The sequence below is a fragment of the Desmodus rotundus genome, chromosome 2 (genome assembly GCF_022682495.2).
Source record: "Desmodus rotundus isolate HL8 chromosome 2, HLdesRot8A.1, whole genome shotgun sequence".
NCBI classification, from domain to species: Eukaryota; Metazoa; Chordata; class Mammalia; order Chiroptera; family Phyllostomidae; genus Desmodus; species Desmodus rotundus.
The window spans coordinates 60,065,934-60,089,368 of record NC_071388.1 but is presented as its reverse complement, the minus strand read 5'-3'; the positions used below and the strand labels follow the sequence as shown (position 1 = coordinate 60,089,368).

Sequence of the window (23,435 nt, the reverse complement as noted above, 5' to 3'; positions counted from 1 at the left end):
AGGAGCTTGGGAGACATTCATGTGATAAGATTTGGACCTATAATAATATGGATCAGGTAAGAAGATTTTCCCAGGACTCTTTGCTCTTTTGTTTATCCCTGTTAATATTAGTTGTTAGCATTATTTTTTAAACCATTGTGTAGTATTCCAACATATGAGTGTGTTGTAATTTATTTAATATCTCTATTGATACAGCAAATAGTGCTGGCCTCCTGCATTTATGTTTATACACTTTTATTAGTATGATATATTCTTAAAAGTGCCATTTCTGGTCCAAAGTGTATGTATTTTAAATTTGACTATTTTAAAATCGTCCCCCCAAAATATTGAACCAGTTTGCATTTCTAACGGTGTGAGAGAGCTTGTCTCTCAACCTCCTCCCTAGCCCTGGGCACGTTTTGGTCTAGTAGCCTGTTAGTTGGGAGAAGAAATGGTATTCTGATGTCTTACATTGCCTTAATTATGAGTGCAGCTTTTTTTTTCTGTAGATTTTTGTGACATCCGCCCATTTTTATATGGAACCTTTTGTCTTTCTCTTACTGCCTAATGGAAGCTGACGTTAGTGGGTATCAACTTGTTGCCTGAAGTGTATGCTGCACATATTATTCCCCTGTTTGTCTTTGTCACTTGACTTCCTTTGTGTTAGATTTGCTTTGTTTTTATAGTGTAGATTTTCTTAAGTTTGGGGAGGGAGTCTTATTTTTCCTTTGTGGTTCCTTGATTTTCTGTCAGGATTAGGAATGCCTTTTCCCAGTCTAAAGTTACTAATATTTTTTTGTAGTCTTTTATGGTTTGTTTCTGATTCTTATCTAAATTAGATATTATACTAATATCTCATAGTATAAGTGTAATTATGCCATTATACTATAATTAACCATTTTCCTATTGATTAAGGTTGTCTCCAGTTTTTTTAATTATATGGACAATATAGCTGTGAACATCCCTGTCTCTGAATAATTTTGTAGGATAGATTACTACTGGGCATATAAATAATAAGTAATGGGATTCTCAGAACTTATTCCATTGGTAATTATCATGGATTTTTATTCAATTACGTGTCTATAAAGGATATATGGTAAAGTTATTTTTTTTTTTCAGTTTAAAGCCTTTCTGTTTTATATAAATAGGTAAGGGGTTTTAATTTTCATTGAAACCTTTTTTACTTATAGGAATGAAGTTTAGTTTTACTGGTTCAGCACATTTTCTAAAACAACCATATTGTTTTCTTAATTATGAACTTGTGCTGTATCTTTTATTAAGGAGAACTATACATATTTATACAGACTCCAAATAATAGTGATTTACTGTGTTAGGAAATTTTTTTTATTCTCCTAACATAATGGTAGGAAAACCATTCACCTCTGCCTTATGAATCTCACCAGAAACATACTTGATGTTAATCATTAAATGACATCTTCTATCCTTAGATTTGCAGGAAAGCATATCCAGAATCCATCGGACAATTGAACTAATGTACTCTGACAAGTCTATGATCCAAGTAAGTTAAACTTTGAGCTAGTAAGCATTATAAAAATTATTTACATATTTTTATTTATCTTTATCTTAACCAAATTTTTCTTAGGTGTTTTGTGACAAAATTGCTGAACTTAAAGAAGCCGCATTAGTGTTTACCCAATTGCATTATATTCTTATACTGTATTTATTGCTTACTCTTTATTATTTTACAATAAAATTTATCAGAATTTTCTTTAATATTTAAAATAAAATCATGAGAATTATAAAATTGTTTAAAGATATTAAGATTATGGGAAATAGTATAGGGCTCAATTACATTTTAAGTTCTGTTATACTATAATAAGCCACTTTAAAACTCGGCTATCAGTTTATAATTGTGAAGATTTGGACGAATTATGTGCTATGTGTAAAAATATTCGTAAGTTCTTTATTCAAAAGTAGTAACTGAAATAGATCAACAAATACATGTTCAATATTTTGAAAATCATCCTATTTACACACCTGTCTGATTTCCATGTCTTTAGTTTATCTTCTCCTTCTTTTATTATTCCATAATTTTTTTTCAAACTTTTAATCTCAGCCCATTTTCTGTTGATAAGAAATACATACTCCTATGGTGTCTTCTAGTAACATGGTTTGTGGGTTTCATGGAATGTGGTACAATAGACTGCTTGGCTGCCATTTGCCTCTTCTGTTTTCATATTCAGGTTCCTTACCGCTTACATGCTGTTTTGGTTCATGAAGGCCAAGCTAATGCCGGGCACTACTGGGCATACATCTTTGATCATCGTGAAAATAGGTGGATGAAGTACAATGATATTGCTGTGACAAAATCATCATGGGAAGAGCTAGTGAGGGACTCCTTTGGTGGTTATAGAAATGCCAGCGCATACTGTTTAATGTACATAAATGATAAGGCACAGTTCTTAATACAAGGTAAGAATATGAACTATATAGGGTGGTGTACATTTTAAAATAAGTAGCCCTTTTGTGTGACTCTGGTCTCTGGTATAATTACTTAGGTATAATTCACCCAGAGGGTGATGGATATGATTAGAAAGTGCTATTGGGTTATTGTGAGTAAACTGGAATCAAAAAGTAATATGACCAGGGCTGAAAATTGGAATATATTTTGCATTCAAAGTGAACTATTTATTAACTATTATAAAATGTAAACCCCACAGGTTTCTCCTTTCTTAAAATCCTTTAATGACTATATCACACATTGACTTGGGTTCAAGTTCCTTACCTGACATGCGAGACCTCCATTTTCTGGCCTCTGATTGTCTCTCCAGCCTCATTTATGACCATTATCCACTTCAGACTGACATTTGAACTTCTCGTTGCATTCTGCTCACACCAGATCTTCATTCACACATTTGTGCATGTATGTTCTTATGTTTTTGTTTTTATTTTTGGCCAGCAGGGTTCTTATTTCTTGCTGCTTTTGCCTGATTCCTGCTCATCTGTCAAGATTCAACTTGTGTCATTTGCTCTGCCAAGTTTTCTTTGTCTGCCCCAAAGTAACCATCCCTGTGTTCTCATAGCATGCCTCCGTCAGGCGCCTGCTGCGTGTTGGAATTGTGCGCTGGCTGTCCTTTCCCCCTTCATTTTTATCAGCTCAAAGCCAGGAACCATGTCATACTATGCCTTAATCTTTTAAAATTTTTATATTCTAATACAGGCTTTCCATGTAGAAAACACTTCAATAAAGTTGTGTCAAAACTGATAAAATCAGCTTTGCTTTTGTGTTTAATCATTCAGCAAAACTAGCTAGGCAATCCACTAGTGACTGAAAGCCAAAATTTATTTTGTGTGTATGGGGTGGAAGTTGAGTAACTCTTTGAAATGATATTTATGCAGTGCTTTTAAAATCTTGCTATGTTAATTAGTTTCCAAATTGCATATAAATATATTGCTATACTTAATTGCCTCAGATGAAAAGGAATTTTCCATTTTGAGCTTAATAAGGTCATGAGTTATTTCTTCTCATTTTGTGATAGGTTTTACTTAATGAATAATCAGAAATCTGGTATTTTAACAGAAAAATACCAGAAAAAGTAGTACTATGTCAGTGTTTGAGTAGCAATTTTGGCTTTATATCTTGTTGTATTTTTTTACTATTCAGATTAAAAATGAAATCTGAGACCATTACCTATAATGGATTATGAAATATTTGTATCATAGTTTTTCTGAGAATTTGTTTGAGTTTTCTTTTAATTTTTAGGTAATATTGATTTGCTAAATGGTAATAATTCATACTTGAAATCCCATTTAAAATACATTCTATTTTGAGCTTTGCATTTTCCATTTAATTCTTAATTTTATATTAGTTTTTGAAATATAATTTGCAGAAGAGTTTAATAAAGAAACTGGGCAGGCCCTTGTTGGAATAGAAACATTACCGCCAGATTTAAGAGATTTTGTTGAGGAAGACAACCAGCGATTTGAAAAAGAACTGGAGGAATGGGATGCACAACTTGCCCAGAAGGCTTTGCAGGAAAAGCTCTTAGCATCTCAGAAATTGAGGGAGTCGGAGCCTTCTGTAACAACAGGTTAGTTCATTTTATTACACTGTATTTTATTACCAATTACATTTATTATTGATATTTTATTAAAAATAAGATGCTCGTTAAGTAAAAAACAAACTTTATCTTAAAGTATGAAGAGCTAGTAAAAATGATCTGAAACTCCCTCACTCAGAGATACCCACAGGTCATAATTTAGTTTACCCGTTTGCAAGACACCACAGTGCACATAGACAGTTGATCCTGCAACAACGTAGGGGCGGGGTGCCCACCGCCTCTGCATTAGAAAACCCGAGTGTACCCTTACGCCTTTTTCGTGTTAAAAGAGGTGATACTGCAGACTCTCCCTCTACCTATCCTGTCTCTGTGACTGGGCTTGATCCTTCTTGGCAGGAAGCATGAAAAAGCTGTTGGAACAAAATTAAGACAAACCAGTTTACTAAAGCTATCAATAAAATGAGTTCTGGTGATTTTTTATTCAAGCAGAGTAACACTGCTTCATATGTATTTTGAGTATACTTAAATATATATACTTAATTGTTTCATAATTCTTAAAACAAAATTAGCTAAAACTAAATAATTAGTATTTTCCAAGCATAAATTTGTATAAACCTATAAAACAAAAAAAAATGTATAAAGATATAATACTTTAAAATATCATTCTGAAGTTATTAGCTGATGAAATCAATAAAATATTTAGTGTAAACTATACAAAAGTAAAGAAAATATGTTCTAGCAAAATTGAAAATAGAAGATTAATGACTTTTTTTTAGATTAATTTCATCATCACTGAATTGTATGTTTTAGGACAACATATTTCCTACTGTAGAAAAAGTGCTATTTCTCTAGTAGCTGGGAAATGAGAAGAGATAAAAACATTTTTTTCACATTCATTTGTCTCTTTTTTTATAACTCTGAATGGATCTTTTTGAATGACCTTCATTTTTTTTTTTTTGCAAGGTGTGCATGTTTAGCTCTTAGTTGTTTAGGAATTGTTTTAGGTATTTGTGTAATTTCTTTTACAGACAGATTCCCATTCGGCATTATCTAGGTGGGTTTTAGCATTGTCGTTTGAACTTCAGAAGGCATTATTCTTTCAATGGGAGATTCACAATTCCACAATACACTGTTGTGACTGATGTAGGTACGCACGGCTCTATTCTGACTTGTAACTAATTGTATAAATTGAATAATTGAGTCTTTGATATTAAGAGGCACTGATTTAGAACTTTTAAAAGACCAAGGTAATGGTATTATACCAGCAAAGATACTAACGTTAACGTTTGATATGTAAATGCGGTACAGAATATCTGAATAGCACCTTTCTCATCTGGTGAGCCTCTCCCATTATTAGCAAGACTGCACTTTCTTTCCAAACATCAAGGGCCACTGTATGGAACAGGTTTCACAACAATGCAGTTTAATTACAGGGACTTTGTCCACTTCGGTAGGAAATTACATAGCTCAGCAGCTATCAAGAGGCTTCTGAGTTCAAATCACAGTGTAGAACTACATTGTATTTTATTTCAATTTCAGGCAATTCCTTCCCTTTGTGACTTCCTTCCTTGTCTTCTTTACATACCCTTCCCAAGCCACTCCCCTGAAATTGCACAAGGTCTAGCTACTGTGTTATTCTTCCTTTAACTGTTCCTAATGCTCCCTTTGCATGGGGCTCTTCTCATTATTCGTGGGATAACGGGGCTGAGTAATTGGTATAGTGGTAGTGGTACTTAAGGCCTCAGATGAAGGTGAATCCTGCATTCATTGGTTAAGCTTCAACTCTATTCTTGGTTCACCTATAATTTATGAAACTAAAAATATTAAATTCTGTAGTCTCTTCATCTGGTGTATTTCTCACAAGACTCTCTAAATTTACAGATTTAACACATTTTATTTCCACCAATCAAACTAATACATATTCCCACAGAAGTGGACAATACTAATTCATATCAGACAGGGCTCGCCAGCTCTGCCCCACCACTTACATTTTCATCTTCTGTTTTCTCTGAATAAAAGGCCGTGTCTGTATGCCCCCCCCCCATCCTTTCTTTGTGATTAGTGCATTCTACCGTACACTTCGTATGCTGTTTTGTAATTTTAAAAAATGAGTAGTAGGTATTTTCATTCACATATTTTCATTTCTCTCCTTTTAGTATTTAAAAAAAAATTGAAGAAAATGCAAATATTTCAGAGAGGAGCTAGAATATCTAAAAGATAAAGAGAGAAAAATGGTCAATTCACATATAACTGTTGCAGTTATCTTCCAGACTGGGTGTTTGGGAAGCCGTGGCAGTGCTGCCTTAATAGGAAACATTGTGTCCTCCGCGGAAATGCTGGAAATTTGAGATTTGTTTGAATTAGTGGAAATGGAATGTGCTAACTATAAACTTGGGACGTGAGATTATTGTTTAAAAGACCGGTTTCTGTTACCATCTAATCTTACATATCGTATTAAGGAATGCACCCTGTGTTGCGGGAGAATTTAAGACAGCACAGTTGGATAAGGAACTTAGTGTAATGTTTATCGGAACCACATACCTACTATTTTTAGTAGACAAATTTTACTTTACTGACCATGTCATCTTTTCCCTATTTCTCTTCACAGTTTTCCAAGTAATTTAAGTTGGTATAATACTTTCAGAATATCAAAGAAAACCTATATTTAAGGTCTCTCAGGTGTGCCCTGGGATTATGAGTGACTAATGAAGTTATACAAGGAAATTTTGCTGATAAAATCCATCAGTGATTTTCTTCCCTCCCTACAAATGTTCTCAATAAGAGTATAACCTAAGAGCTATTAAAATCCAATTTCTTCTGAGTGATATTCCAATAAGAATATAACTTACATAGTATTGATTAAATCAGTATTTTGTTCCTCTTCTGCTGATATGTGAAATCCATAGGCATCACTTCTCCGGTATCATTCATATTCTTATTGCAACAAAGTAGTAAGTGATAGGAAAGTATTATTTGATTTATCTCATGCTGCCTCCCTAACCAGCTCACTGCAAAGGAGAGCTTACCCGGACCTTTATGTTTGGAGATATAGCCAACAGTTCCTTATTATACATATATGCATCAGAATTGCCTGAGGATTTTTTTCTGAGTATAAATAGCATAACCCACCTAACCACCTAAGACTTACTGGGATCCGAATCTCTGAAGGAAGGGTCCAGAATATATATATATATATTTTTTTTTTATAGAACCCTCAGATAATTCAAGGTGTACCACTGATTAAGGCTATCAGCTATATTTATAAAACAAAGAAATTAATCTGACGGAGAGAAGAGCTATGCCTGAATTGTTATATTACTTGTGTTACTCCTATTTTACTAAAAAAAATATTTAAAGTCTTACAACATATATAGCATACTCAAATTTAATTAAAAAAACAAAAGCAAAGAAAGAACATAAAAATGGATAACATTGGTATGAAATGCATATCATAAGATTTCATAAATTTGTCAAGAGGTGTCATGCAGAATTGGCCCTGGGACTTTCCTACAAATAACTACCTAAAAGTTAAAAGTAAGCAAATGTCCCAGGAAAGTCCAGCTGATTTCTAAGAGGAAGACCTGGTAGAAGGAGCAGTGTTCTTAGTATGCTCACATTCCTTTAAACAGGGACTGTGTGATGCCACTATTTAAATCTTTAGAGTCTCGCGCAACAAATGACATAGGTAGATGCCCTTTGTATGTTTTCTGAACTGAATTCATTGCCTGTGGAGATTTCAATAATAAGTTTCCTAGGGGTGCCCCTCACTGGATGGGAATGCCAACATTTTATAAGTATAGCCAAAATTAGTATACACTGGGGAAGCAGGATAAAAATGTGTGGTGCAGATAGAGCTCTGTTCTGGGTAAATTTTAGGTTTAACTAGTTTTTAAGCCTCTGCCTCAAACCCCCTTGGGGATGTCAAGTTGTAATTGTTTTTCATCTGGCAATACTCAGCTACCAGGGGCAGATTCAGAAAAAAGAGAAGGTTGGTTTCATTCAGGGTTAGAGATATTTTTGTCAGGTAAGTGTGAAAAAGGATGCTGTGGCCAGAAGAACAACTAGTGTGCTCTTTGGAAACCTAGGCCAGGATTGTTGTATAAACCAAATTCGTGGGGTTTTTTTCTTTTGGTAGAATGCTAGTGGTTTTCCAAAATGAGGTTTTTGTACTTATGGCATAAAAATATACTATTATTCTGTATTATAAACTATAATGGGTACTTTCTTCAGTAATTACTTTATTACTTTTGGATTCTTTTTTTTTTTAAGTCTGGGGAAATGCTTTGTGCTGAAGGGTATATCACTTTCTGCAGAACGGTAAAATTGGTTTATTGCCTAACTTTGAATGAGATGTAAATACTGGAGTCACCGTAGTGTAGACGCTCTGACTTTATTAGCTGTACGATTGATTCTTTCCTCATGAAGGACTAGCGGGAGAACCAGAATATCTAGAGCAGCCATCACGAAGTGATTTCTCCAAGCATTTGAAAGAAGAAACTATTCAAGTAATTACCAAGGCATCGCATGATCATGAAGATAAAAGTCCTGAGGCAGTTTTGCAGTCGGTAAGAACTTTTCTTTTAGCCTCTGATCATAGCCGTGTGCACGACGTGTCCCCACCCGTGGCGGAGAGTGACCTGCCAGGGGTCAAGCAGCGGAGCTAAGGGGTGGCTCCTCTGGCCGCATGAACAATGACTGGGTGTCACCCAATTCCCAGGCTGTCGTTTTCTCAGGTGTAATTTTAAAAATGATTCTTTTTAGAAATAAGTTTCTATCTTCCTGTTAGAGGATTATGGAAAATTACAATCATAGACTAAATTGGTCATTTGGGAACTTAAAAAGAGAACCAGAACATTAGCATTACAGGTTGACCCTTGCACAACTTTGGGGTTAGGGGCACCAGCCCTCCGAGCAGTTAAAAATCCACATGTAACTTTTGACTCCTCACAAGCCTTACTGGTAATATACACAGTCAGTTAACAAATATTTCATATGTTATATGTATTACATGCTATATTCTTACAATAAAATAAACTAGAGAAAAGAAAATGCTGTTGAGAAAATAATAAGGAAAAAAAACTACATTTACAGTATTTGTGGGGAAAAAAATCCATGTATAAGTGGACCTGGACAGTTCAAAGCCGTGTCGTTCAAGGGTCAACTGTATTTCTCCTGTCCCTCAGGCCTCCCTCCACCTCTAGTCTTACTACATTGGAGTAGCTGGGAATAAGGTATAATATTCATTGTTGCATGCAATGTGTTTAGCAATAACATACTAGATACCCTAGGTTAGAGTAGTATTAGGATAAATACCTTACAGTATGATTTATGCATATTTGATACTATCATATTCAAAAATTGTCATAATTGTCATTGTAAATCTGTTGGTAGTTCTCAAATGTGTGTTTTTATAACAGTAAATTAAGCACATCTGTACTGCACTCTGTTTTCAATGAATATGACATTCTGGGTGATGTTATTTCAAGAATATGGTGTTAAAAAACATTTAGTTGCTTTAGTCTTATTTTATTAGCACAGGCAGCTCTAATGCAGGTTTTCACAATAGCTTCAAATACTTTAGTATTTGGAGATTCCCCTTCTAGAGAATTAAAGAGAACAGGAGATACCATCTTTTACAGTTTTCTACTTAGTATATGAACTTAATTCAAACAATAACCTGCTAAATGCACTGACGTCTTTAATATAAGACCTCAAGTAACCAAAGTGTCCAATTAATATAGGGTATTGTGTTATGTTTTGATGAATGAAATAGAATTAGTTTTCTTCATTTTTCTGTTTGAATAAATTTGATTATATATGATCTTGCTATAAAAAACAATGTATTAATAGAGTTTTTTTGACCTATCCAAATTTTGCAAATGCTGTATAGACTCTAAATGAGCTTGAGATGAACACTTGCTAAGGGTCAAGTGCTTGTTGGAAATGCTTCTTTCAGTATATCTAGATGCCTGCTTCTCAGGGGATGGTAGGATAGGAACACCGAGGGAGGGAAAAGGGCAGAGAAGCAGGTAAAAGGTGACGTATGCAAAATATTTCTTGTGTATTTTTGCAAGAAATAAAAAAATTTAATTTGCCAGGCCTTTGCTAATTAGGATATTTATTTGTTAGGGCTTATGTTATGGTTAATAAATACAATGCTTTACACTGGTATCAGAAAGCCAAACCAGCATTATCTAAGTTAACATCATGATTCTTTGTTTGTTTGTTTGGCTAATCATGTGTAATTAAATTTATAGAAATCAGCACTTAAGTTTTGATTGCATAGTTTATTAATAAGGATATCACCTTATAAGCTAGCAACCTACTGCTTCACCTTTACTTGAGAAAGGGGGATAGAATGGAGAGAATATGACAGACAGCTAGCATGAACTGTTTTCCATTTGGCTCACCCTCTGGAACGGCGCCAACATTTGGCCCTATTGTCTCTGTAAGTCCTGCAGCATGTCTGAGGATGCGTTAACCGTGGCTGTCTGAGGCAGCCTGTGTTCTTCATGTCCTGGCCAGTTGCCTAGAGTCATGGTAACCACTATCGGGTTTTCTGACTTAAAGGTGTACTTTAAAAACTAAATGCATAGATGAAAAGCGTATTCGGACTTTGAAATTTAGGTAGTCCTGATATTTGAATGTTGGTTTTACTTCTTATCAGCTATGCAAACTTGAACAAGTTGCTTAATTTCTCCACACCTCGATTTTCTTTTACATAAAATGGAGGTGATTATGGGATTAATTCAGATCATTTTTTAAAAATGCTTAGCATGTCGTGTAGGCACTCAGTTGCTGTTAGCTTCCCTTTAATGTTTAGATACTAACCGTTTCACAAATATACAATATATTAAGCTCCAACCTTAGTGTAAAGAGAAATCCCTGGAAAGCTTAGAATTTCAGAAACTAGAGAGAGATACTCTCCAAATGTTGAAATAGCTTTCGTTTTAGAAGATCATCCTTAAATTTAAATGAAATATTTTAGGAAATTTGAAATGTATAAAAAGTGGACTCCAAAAAAGAATCATGCATAGTCCCACTATCCAAAATTAAACACTGTGAATATGTTAGTATGTTTTCTGTCATTCTTATTTTTATATACAGGTTTGGAGTTCATAGTTGTTACTACTGCATATAGAATTGTATATCTTAATTTTCTGATCACTTACCATTATAACCTAACCATTTCCCCATGTTACAAACTCTTTAAAAAACATTTAAAGGTTGAGTATTATTCCACTGAGTGATTAAATTCTTGTTTACTTACCTATTCCCTTGTATATTCCGTTCTACTTTTACATTATTTCAAATAGGCTGCTAGAAATGAAACTTTTTTCATATTTTAGGTTATTTCTTTAGCTTTCCCATAGTTAAATTATGAGGTGAAAGGTGTGAGCATACTAGGGGCCACAACGGATGCGGTTCTGTAGCTCTTTAGCCACTCTGTTTTGTGACCACGTTTTTAAAAAATCATGCATTTAATGGATTTCAGGCCCTCAATAAAAATCTTTGTATTTTAATTATTTTTGTAACTTCTAACTGAGGAACTTATTTTTAACCCCTTTCAAATTTAGGCTTTGTGAAGCTGTTCTTACAGGCCCTGATAGTAATCACAAAAGATAAATATACATCTACTTTACTTCAGTGAACCCTTAAATTCTCTATATGAATATTTTTAGGGTACCTTAGGATATCTAAATTTGAGAACAATACTACAGAATTTTTACATGCACCCAAAGCTTCTTTCAATTTTCAACTATCTCCCACATAATTAATCACTATTATGCTGTTGAAACTCTTTTGTGGTAACTGGAAAGATTTATAAAACATTGATTATTTTTTCTAAGTGTAATTTTTTCTCCAAAGGGGGAATGTGTTGTTTTACAAGGATCAGAATTTTAAGGAATACATTTCCCAGTTGCTACTTGCCTTAAACTTATCTTTTCTCTTCTTAAGATGGTATGTTTTAGATTGCCTTTCTTGTGAGAAATTTTTCACCACAAAGTCCAGACAGATTTCTTAATTTATTTGATTATGTTTCACTCTTGTGACTGAAGACCTAGGACAATTACCATTTTCTTAAAACACTAGAACTAAAAATTCTTAATTAAATGCCACGGGCCAAACATATCTCTATAGGATATTTGTGATGGTAACATCAGGTTAGAATTATTCAGACACAAGCGATTTTGAGTAGCATAACAGTATAGTAATACTGGCAATGCCGTCCTTTGTAGAACAGCGATCATGCACAGGTACCGGGTTACCTGAATATTCTCTCTCATGACCATGGCAAACGTGCAGGCTGGTTATTTTCCCTTGAAACACTGAGGACTCAAATAAAGTAAGGAAACCTTTTCTTAAAAAATGTTAGTTAAAAATATCATTTATTTTAAAAGGAGAAGTGCCAGTGTTGGTCATTAGTTTTATTTTATCTTTTAATTAAATTCTTTCTGCTATGTACTTCTGGAGAGTCAGAATGTGTTCATATCCCTAAAGTGTAACTATATTTTAAATTGAAACAAAACCCTTTATTTTATCTTATTAGAGTTTTCTGCTTATGTTATATCAAAACTAAAGTTTATCTTTGCTTAGAAAACTTTTATGGTGCAATTTGAAATTACTCAAACAAAGCTGCATTGAAGTGTTTTAGGTAATTTTGAAATTTGCTTATAGGTAAATAGTGAATATGCTAGTTATAATTCTCTTCAGTAAAATAACATCTGAACAGTATTTTGAATGAGCTGTGTGAGTCATTTTGAATGGACTTTTCTGGACTTTATTAGTGTGGATTAGTGAAATTTATAGAATTTGTTAAAGAAAAGAAAAACTGATTATGTTGTTAAAAATGGCATCCCTTTTCAGCAGCTTTTTCAAAAACAATTCATTGGACACGTGATGTAAATATACGGTATTGGGCCATAGGCTGTACAGAATGAATTGAGCACAATAGAGTATGGATATTAAATGGACATACATTTGATTACCAGACAGGATAGAAAGGTAAAATTATAAGAAAGAACACCTGCATACTCTCCTGAGTTCAGAGGAAGGTCATGTATTATTTTTATGGAGATATCAAGAAAGGCTTTATGAAGTTGATAGAATGTTTTTAACAAATAAAATCCTTAGCTCTGAAGATAGCAGTTGGAAATACAACTCCCCTGTTTCTTATTTTTAAGGATTTAGAGTCCGAGATGCTTCGTGGGGGGAGAAAAATGAAAACTTAATTTAGTGTTTGAGATGTAAAGGGAAAGCTGGAGATCTTGTATCATCACTTGATTAATGCATTTGCTTCTAATACTCAGTTTTAAGTGGTTTTATTTCACACTAAGCAAATACAGGTATTTTTAAAAGACTTGAGAATCTCTGCACTTAAACTGGGTACTTCGTTGTTCTCTTTTCTAATGTTCATACTAATGATTTTTTTTCTACAGAAACCTGAAGGTACTACAAGCCAACCACCTTCTAACCAGCAAGTTGTAGAGGTGGCGATTCCCCATGTAGGGAAATTTATGATTGAGTCAAAGGAGGGGGGTTATGATGATGAGGTACTTTTGTCATGCCACTCTGCACTGTTCCTACTTACTTTTGGCCACTTACCACCAGTACTTTGGGTATGCCTGCACCCCCTCACTTATGTCTGTTGCCGCATAACACACAGCGTTGCCACTCCTGGTCTGAAATTACCTTACCAATTGCTCGCAGTACGTTGAATTTCAAATGGAAATTTAAGCAGAAAGCTTGTGGAATTTTTCAAAATAATAACTTTATGTTTCTACTGTTAATTATTTTATGCTGACATAGGATTGGTTTACTCTCAGGTTGATATATTAAAATAAGGTTTGTTTAAAAAGCAAAAATTTCGAACATTTTAAAAATAATTTTTGTTATTCTTTCTTACATTTGAATTATTTATTATAATCCTTTGCTCACCTTTTCCTGCCACAACATACATCCTGATTGCAAAGTGATGATTTATATTTTTGTTTCTGCAACATCCATGTGACTATGAATCGAGTGATTCATCAGCAGTTGCTGAATGACTACCAGTGTTTTACACACAGTGGGACCTCCATGCTATCTCTTCTTACCTCTTCACTATTAATGCTCATCTACTTAGTTTTCTAACAGAATGCAGCCATTTTCGCTTCTCATGATATGTTCTTTTGGGAATCCAGAAAATGCACTGTGTCCTGGTCCCGTCGTATTCTCCCCGTTCCTCCGCTTTCCTGTTAAGACTCTCACATTTTGATATTTTCCGTATTTCAGGGAGGGTCAGGAAGGCTGCTTCTGCATAACAATAGAGGAGACCTTGGATTCTATCATTTGTTAGTTTTTACTGGCGTAGATAAGAATTAAGTCTTCCAGACTCACTCCAAGGTTATAATTAAACCATTATATAAGAATTAAAATGTCTTTATGATACTAAAATCAGAGGTATCATAGAGATACAAGTTTTACTGTGTCAGTGTAAGAAAGTATGGCTATAATGAGAATAAGAAGCAGGTTTATGGGACAGGAACTGGTCAGAAGAATTTTTCTCAAGAATTTAATGTTACTGCAATTCTCATTATATAATCCGAAGTACTATGAGTAATAGGTTCAGTGAGTCAGAGGTGACTGATGCAGTCTCTCGATAGCTCTAATATAATAGCTTCATAGTGCCTTGATGATTTCATTTTGCAGATATTTTAAAATGTAAACTGCTAAGAATAATAAGCTATATGAAAACAAAAATATACTTAAGTATTTAGTACTTAATAGCAATATGCTGTTCTAGTTGACTATTTTACCAATTCCATATTGGTGCTTGAAAATTATGGAAATTATTGTTTTTAATAAAAGTGCTAGTTCATTTATCAAATACCTTAGTGCTTGTTTGAGGGTGAGCCTTCTGGCATTAAAAGAAAAATAGAATTGTGATTAATCACTTAACACTCTCTTTTGTGCAATGCTTATGCTACCAGCAGAGCTTTGCTTTGTTTTTTAGTTCACTGGAGTGGCGGTTTAACAGTGCATGTGCCTTGGAACTAAGTCCTATGGATACAGGGCTACTGCTTATGGATGTTCCGTTGTACGGTTTGGCCGGGACGCCTAGCCAATAGGCAGAAGTAGAGTTGAAGTTGAGCTTTCGCTGACTGAGCGGCACCCCAAGCCTTAATGAAGAGGCACCTTTTTAAATACAAAGATTGTTGCTAGCTCTGAATGGTTCTCTTACTCTGAGAGCAGCACATTTTTCTAATTTGTCAAGAAAGAAGGAGATGTCTTTTCAAAATTCTTTGGTTCAGAGAAGATGCCTTTTTGCATTTTGCACAAAGGCACCATATAAACTAGATGTGGCCCTGTATAGATGATTTTGAAATATACTTACATGCATATTGGATCACATTTGCTATAAAAATGCAATATTTGATTATAAATAGAAATAAAGGAATTCTAACTTGCATGTGAAGAAATTATTTTGGTTTTTTAAATTTTTTTACATTACTCACTCAAAAACTCTTACTTTAAATCCCTTGTGGCAGATCATGATGACACCGAACATGCAAGGTATTATCATGGCGATAGGTAAATCCAGAAGTGTGTATGACAGGTGTGGCCCTGAAGCAGGGTTCTTTAAGGTACAATGAACATTTTCATTTTATTTTCTTACTTTTTATATTAGACTTCTTAAAATGTTTTCTTTACTTGAATTAAATTTGATTTCCTGTATAATTTCCCCTTTCCTACCGTAGCCACAGTCACCTGATGCTCTGGAGGTTTCTTTTGTGCATGAATCTAAGACTGATTATTTATTTCTTTTAATACAGATAATTCAACAAAAACAAAGCGTTTTACCTGGGTTACCCTAATAGTGCACCTCTAATTTGTTAGCAGAAATATGAATTATGTTTTTGTTTTTATTATATTTGAAAGGAATAAAGGATATTGATGAGCAAAACTAGGAGCTGAGTAACTTTCTGGTAGTAGTTTATTTTTTCCTCATTAGTAACACTATTAGTCAGTCTTATAATATTTTTCTTTAATTTTATTATCACATGACACTAATTTGCTTTTTTCTTGGTTTGTTTGTAAAGTGATTCATTCATGTGTTATCTTTTTATTCTTCTAGTCACTTTTGTTTTCCCCATGGTTGATTTTTGATATCCTAGTCATTTCAAGACATGTGAGACCATCAGGCTGATGCGTTGTTCTGTGACTCAGTCTTTTTCTCCTCTAAATCCAGATCCTTACAGTGTTTTAATTACAATATTATTTGCTTTTACATATTTGAAAAATGAAAATACTGTATATTTTGTCATTTTAGTTAGATTAACCAAAATCTACCAGGATTTTTCCACTCCTATCACCTTGTTAGTCTTTGTTTTTTCTATTAAAAAAAAAAGGCGGGGTTATTGAGGTATAATTCACTACAGTAAGCACATGCTCCCATATTTTACATAAAAAATCTAAATTTTCCTCTTAATTTTTTGTACTCTGCCGTCATCAAACTCAGTCTTCAAAAAACTATTTATTTGGGGTATTTCTTTCAATATATAATACAAAACAAAGGCCTTGTGCATAGTAGCCTCTATCAATCAACACTTTTGAACTTGTTTGAATTAGCATGACCAACCATCCAGGTATGCCCAGAACTGTGAGAAATCCTGGGAGACAGACACCCTAAGTAACAAACTGTAGAAGTTCTGGCAAAATGGTCCCAGAATGAGCTGATCACCCTAGTAAAGTCCCTTAAAAAAAGGTTGAAAAGCTACTCTTAAAAAAAAAAAACCTTTTATGTTTAAGAAGTCATCTTTATTCCTAGATAGATAGTCTAGCTACATTTTCTTTTCTTAAAAAACACTGAATTTTATTTTCTAAAGTTTCCATCTATTTCCTTTGGAAAACTTATCTATCGTTTACAGTGCCATTGTCATTTTTTATCAAGTTGGGTATCTTTATGTTGAATTGGAAGTCTCATTTTTATGAAATTAATCTCTGCATATATTTTAAAGAGCCCTCCAGTTATACGTGCTACAAGCAACACTCACCCCACGCCCTTCCCCTACAGAAACAACTTTTAATTATTTTATCTAGGCCTGTTGGCATTGTTTCCATAACTTTAACTAGAATGCTTGCTTTTGTTTGTTTGTCTTTACGATCCTTAGTTTACACATTTTCTTTGAATTCCCTGCTATGGGATGTGAACGATGAGCCCTCTTTCTTATCCCCGCCCACATAAAGTTCCCATCTGTCCACCTACACTGTCTGCCCCCCCACCTAAAATTTTGTCATGTTGATTAAATCAGAATTCTTTGTATTATTTTTATGTATGCTATTCAGGATTGAGCTAAGTTCTAAACATTATTATTTTACCTTGTTTAACCTCAGCTTTTATCTTCCTTGGAGTCAGTTTTAGTGTTTTTTGGTTTGCTTACTTTTCTTTGTGCATCACTGTTTCACTTCTAACTCTACACCATTTGCTTAAATCTCCTCCTCTTCTGTTCTTTGTGAATTTTGTCTTCTTGGGGAGATCTGCCTGGCACTTCATGGCCTGCACTGGTTTTCTTTACCCCAAGATCTCCTTTCACCATCACCTGGGGGTGCTTTTTACATCTTGTCCTGTGTGCATTGTCTATATCTCATGTATTTCTCTTTTTGGTTTACCCTCTAATTTTTATGCAGCAACAAATTTCTAAAGTTTGTATTTGTCCACATTTTATTTTTACACATGTGTAATTGAGGAATGTAATGTAATCTTATGTAAATGTTATTTATTTATAATTAATGTATATTTTTGGTATAGTAAATGACTAGCATTTGGGAAATTCTAGCTGATAATATATGATTTTAGGAAATCTATGATGTGAATTACAAAAGTAACATGTGCATTGTGCAGTCACTCAGTAATATAGAGGTGTCCAAAATATGTACATCGCATATCTTTGTCAGCTTTATTTTATATTGGCTTTTTAGCTAGGAGAAAGAAGCTTTTCAACTCTGTGCTTGAGTACTTACAAATAAGGATTTCCTATGATCATACTAAATTGTTCTGTGTTGTTTATGTTTCCTGGTGGTACAACTGTGATGAAAGTGTTAACTTTGTTACTGATAAAAATGTGAGTTGCAAAGTGAAACTGACATCAGGCTGGGTGGTGGACTTACCGAGGTTTCTCCAGGGAGTTAGGAGTTACCAACCCAGTCAGTCAGTTCCTATGTCAGCCGCCCACAGGGAGTGCCCTGGAAACACAGTGTGAAAGAGTTAACAGTCAGGCAGATCTGGAAAAATAAATGAGTAAATATACTTACCTAGATCTTTCTCCCAATTTGACTATTTATTAGGATTAGTTTTCATTGTTGACAGATGCCGCCCCCCCCAGCCCAGAAAAAAGAGTGGCTTAAAGACAGAAGTTTCTATCATACAAAAATGAAATCCCAGAGAAAGGCAGTGCAGGACTACTAGGATGAACAAAAATAAAAGCCAGACAAAAAATAATAATATTCCTCTGAAAGTACTAGTTGCTTGTAAGTATATGTACGGGGATGGGAGGTGGAGATGATGATAATTATAATTGTGGGATTAGTTTAACTTTTTTCATTTACTTAAGAGAAACTAAAATTTCTTTTTTGTATATTTGTTTCTATACCTGTTGAAGTGCCCTTAGGATTTTAATGAGGTAATAACACTTTTATATTATGAAAAATTTTTAACATTTATTTCATTGCTTCATAACAATTGTTTCCAATTGAAATAAATTTCTCTCTTTTAATTTTGAAATGCCTATTATTATTACTCCTTTCTTTATTCAATAGATATAAAATATATCTGAAATAGAAAGACCCAAACAGACCCCCTTAGAAATGGTACTTAATATGTCATTTCAAGACAGTATATAAAGGATGCATTAGTCAAAATTTTATGTGTAGATTGTTTGGCTATTTCTCTATTTGGAGAAAATGAAATTCCATATTTAGGAATCTAATCAAAAAAGTAAAATCCTAAAAATATTAGAATTAAAGATATGCATGATTTTGGAAATGTTCATATGGGCCCAAATCCATGAAGAAAGTATTGGTATATTTTATAAGATTTTAAAAATTCTACACAGTAAGACACTGAAGATAAATTTAAAGAAAATGATGAAATACAATTTGCGACTTTAGATGAATCAAATTTCTTTTTTTAGTATATTTTATTGATTATGCTGTGATAATTGTCCCATTTTTTCCTCCCCTTTATTCCCCTCCTCCTTGTACCCCCCTCCCACCATCATTCCCCCACCTCAGTTCATGTCCATGGGTCATACATATAAGTTCTTTGGCTTCTCCATTTCCCATACTGTTCTTAACCTCCCCCTGCCTATTTTGTAACTACCAGTTATACTTCTTATTCCCTGTACCTTTTCCCCCATTCTTCCCCCTCCCTGTGGATAACCCTCCATGTGATCTCCGTTTCTGTGATTCTGTTCCTGGTCTACTTGTTTTCTTAGTTTATTTTTGTTGTTGTTTTGGGGTGTTTCTAGGTTTGGTTGTTGATAATAGTGAATTTGTGGTAATTTTACTGTTCATGTTTTTTATCTTCTTCCTTTTCTTAGATAAGTCCCTTTAACATTTCATATAGTAAGGGCTTGGTGATGATGAATTCCTTTAGCTTTACCTTATCTGGGAAGCACTTTATCTGCCCTTCCATTCTAAATGATGGCTTTGCTGGATAGAGCAATCTTGGATGTAGGTCCTTGCCTTTCATGACTTGCAATACTTCTTCCCAGCCCCTTCTTGCCTACAAGGTTTCTTTTGAGAAATCAGCTGACAGTCTTATGGGAACTCCTTTGTAGGTAACTCTCCTTTTCTCTTGCTCCTTTTAAGATTCTCTCCTTATCTTTAATCTTGGTTAATGTAATAATGTTGTGTCTTTGTGTGTGCTTCCTTGGGTCCAACTTCTTTGGGACTCTCTGAGCTTCCTGGACTTCCTGGAAGTCTATTTCCTTTGCCAGATAGGGGAAGTTTTCCTTCATTATTTTTTCAAACAAGTTTTCAATTTCTTGCTCTTCCTCTTCTTTTTCTGTCATCCCTATGATTCCAGATGTTGGAACATTTAAAGTTATCCCAGAGGTTCCTAAGCCTCTCATCATTATTTTGAATTCTTGTTTCTCTATTCTGTTCTGGTTGAATGTTTATTTCTCCCGTGTGGTCCAAACCATTGATTTGAGTCCTGGTTTCCTTCCTGTCACTGTTGGTTCCCTGTATACTTTTCTTTATTTCACTTTTCATAACCTTCACTTTTTCCTCTATTTTGCGACCATACTCAACCAATTCTGTGAGCATCCTGATTACAAGAGTTTTGAACTCTGCATCTGATACGTTGGCTATCTCTTCATCGCTTAATTTTATTTTTTCTGGGGTTTTGATAGGTTCTTTCATTTGGGCCATATTTTTTTTGTCTCGGCACACCTGTTAAGTAGTAAGGGGGCGGAGCCTTAGGTGTTCACCAGGGTGGGGCAACCCACCATGGCTGCACAGTGACACTATATCTGGGGAAGGGGTCCAAGAGGGAACAGTGCCACTTGCTCAGCTCTTTGCCGGTTTTCAGTCACTTCCCCCGCTACCCACAAGCAAATTGAGCCCTTCTGGTGCTGATTCCCAGGTGAGTGGGCTTGTGTACGTTCTAGGACCCTGTGGGTCTCTCCAATGATCTCTCCTGTGAGGCTGGGAGTTTCTCCCGCCACCACAACCCCCACATGTTTTTTTCAGTTAGAGGTTTTGGGACTTTATTTCCCCATGCTGGAACCCTGGGTTGTGCAGTCTGTCTTGCTACCCAGTTGTTCCTCCTGGTTTATCTGCATGAGAATGTGGGGCCACCCGGTCCATCAGCCCCTGCTTTGCCACTAGCCAGTCCTCTCCACCCCAGTTGCCCATCTCTACCCCTCCTACCATTCTGCATGAATGTTTTTTCTTTAACTCCTTGGTTGTCAAACTTCCATACCACTCGATTTTCTGGAAGTTCTGTTATTTTTAGTTTTTAATTTGTTGTTGTCCTTCTTTTGGTTGTATGAGGAGGCAAAGTGTATTTACCTATGCCTCCATCTTGGCCGGAAGTCCTGGAATTTTTTTTTTTTACAAGTCTTTCTGTGTCCTATATATTTTGATATGTCATATTCCCAATATTAACATAATTTTGACACTTTGGGCTCAAGAATTATTTAAAACAGTATTGTTAAATTTGTAAGTGTTTTATTTGGGAGTTATCTTTAGTTTTAATTCTATTTGTATTGGATTGTGGTCAAAATCATAGCCTACATGATGCTGATCCGTAGAATGTGAAGTGGGTTTTCTTCAGCTCTTGGTACACTGTCAGTCTTTAAAAAATAGTCCATAAGCATTTTAAATGTACATACTTATTTATATATAGACACACTTTTCCTCTGTATTTAAACACTATTTTAGAGATAAAAGCCTTAAGACTTGGAGAATTGTGTGACTGTGTTTTTGTCACAATTAGTAAATGATATCCTAGCTTTCAGAATCTTAGTCTAGCCAATTTTCCCTTAGATCTTATAGCCTCCATAGTATATTGTGTGTTTGTACATTTGGTATCTTCTAATACATCTTTATGTATAGTTACATCAAAATACAGTCTCTAAGAAGTTATAAAATTTAGAATGACTTTACAATTAATTAGAAAAGTAAAAAAAAATGTTTAGGTAGAAATCATTTGAATCTTTAGAACTGAAGATTTGAAAAGAGAGACTTAAACTAGTCTTACTGAAGGAGTCATCTGCAGATGGGTGGGGAATGAACACGAAAAGACGTCATGCGTGTGGAGAACTTAAGAAACAAAGGCACGTGCGCATCTGAGGAGACGAGCCTGACCTCGGTGGACGGAGGAGATCTCTGTTGAAGAGTTATAGGAAATAAGACTGAATAGGTGACACTGGGCCTATTAGTAGGACCCTGTAAAAGGACGGGTGAAAATAAATTTAAAATTAAATGTAAAGCAGTTCTGTCGCTTAATGACCAGTGTCACATTTCATTTTGTAAATGTGTGGTGGTTTCATTGCAGTGTCTGTGGTAATGAACTTAAGTGTGGAAAGAACAAACACAGTTCTAAGTATAAAGGATTCTGAGGAATTAAAATGAGGCAAATTTAACAACTCTACAGTATTAACTGTACTCATGTTAGACTGTGTAGAGCTCTGCTAAATATATCAGCATGGTAAATCTGTTGACAGTTTGAAGGAATAGATATGATTGAAGTATATTTTAAAAGTTAGAAAATTAAATTTAAAAAATGAGGAATGTATGCTGGTAAAATGTGGTTTGTGTTGGGGGGGAGGGGGGAGGGAATTACTCCTAGAAATTAAAACATACCTTTACTGCTTTAAACACCTATAGATTGTAAATTTGGCATTTACTTGTGAAAATTGGCATCTTAAGTAGAGCAAAATCAAGAAATAAACATAATCTTAGAGTAAAAGAAGATAAATATACATCCCGGCCCTGTAGTAGAAGTCTATATACTATTTGTGAAATAATCAGTCTTTATTTTGAAAATAGGTAGGAAAATGGATAACCATTTAGGGCTATTATTTCTATCTCTAAACCATAGTATTATTTTAACAAACTCAATACAAATTTGATTTATTTTGGCATACTAATTTTGGCCAAAAGCACAGTATCTAAAATATTTGAATATTCAAAAAACCCTGTAATAGCCCATAATAGTCATTGTCTAAGTGCTATAATAAGAAAGAGTTGATTGTTTTTGTTTTACATTTTTTTCTCAAATTTAGTATAATTTGGTTATTAAATGAACATGTGCCTTATTTTTTTCAAATTGGGAAAATAGGGACATGTTTTAAAGAGCTCTAGGCAAAGCTTGTATGTGCTGTAGGTGTGCCAAGAAGTGCACCTTGGTAATCTCACATGTCAAGGTAGAGTTAATTTTCATGGCTGTTTTTAACCCTACCTCTAAGATTTTAGGATGACATGTAGATCCTTTAAAAACAGAATATATAATCTTTATTTATAATCTTAAACTATATAAAAAGGACTTATTACCCTTCTTAATGAAGTATAACAATATATAACTAGAACATTTCATTTAATGTTTGTTAGTTATGATTTCTCACTTATATAAAATAGTCATATAGGTGGTAATATATGTATGCCCAAGAATTGCTTCAGAAAGGCAGGCATACATTTGACCAAGAAAACCCCTTGGAATAGAGTAGATAACCTATAATACGTTTTACATGCAGCCTCCAAATATTTATGGTTAGTAGAGCTAAAATTTAAATATGTCTAATATAAATGAGTAATTTAAAAATTATTATCTTTAATCATATAGGGTTCTTATATACAGCAGTATTTGATGTATATAACTCTATATTTCTATAGGAGCAAATATTTTCAGATCATTTGCTCATGTGTTGAAATATATTAGTATTT

General features: G+C 34.2%; 1 protein-coding gene across 8 annotated transcripts in view; it reads left to right on the top strand.

Moving 5' to 3' along the window:
* Positions 1-23,435, top strand: part of USP25 (ubiquitin specific peptidase 25) — a 128,475-nt gene that overhangs the window by 81,078 nt on the left and 23,962 nt on the right. For 4 of the 8 annotated variants that reach the window (XM_053918260.2, XM_053918258.2, XM_053918259.2 and 1 more), the window contains 6 exons: positions 1,428-1,498; positions 2,184-2,412; positions 3,831-4,031; positions 8,427-8,566; positions 13,442-13,555; positions 15,533-15,628. In XM_053918260.2, coding sequence (XP_053774235.1) covers positions 1,428-1,498; positions 2,184-2,412; positions 3,831-4,031; positions 8,427-8,566; positions 13,442-13,555; positions 15,533-15,628 — 851 coding nt within the window. The remainder of the gene's footprint in view (positions 1-1,427; positions 1,499-2,183; positions 2,413-3,830; positions 4,032-8,426; positions 8,567-13,441; positions 13,556-15,532; positions 15,629-23,435) is intronic. The other 4 variants (XM_053918264.2, XM_053918261.2, XM_053918263.1 and 1 more) reach the window with 2 other exon arrangements.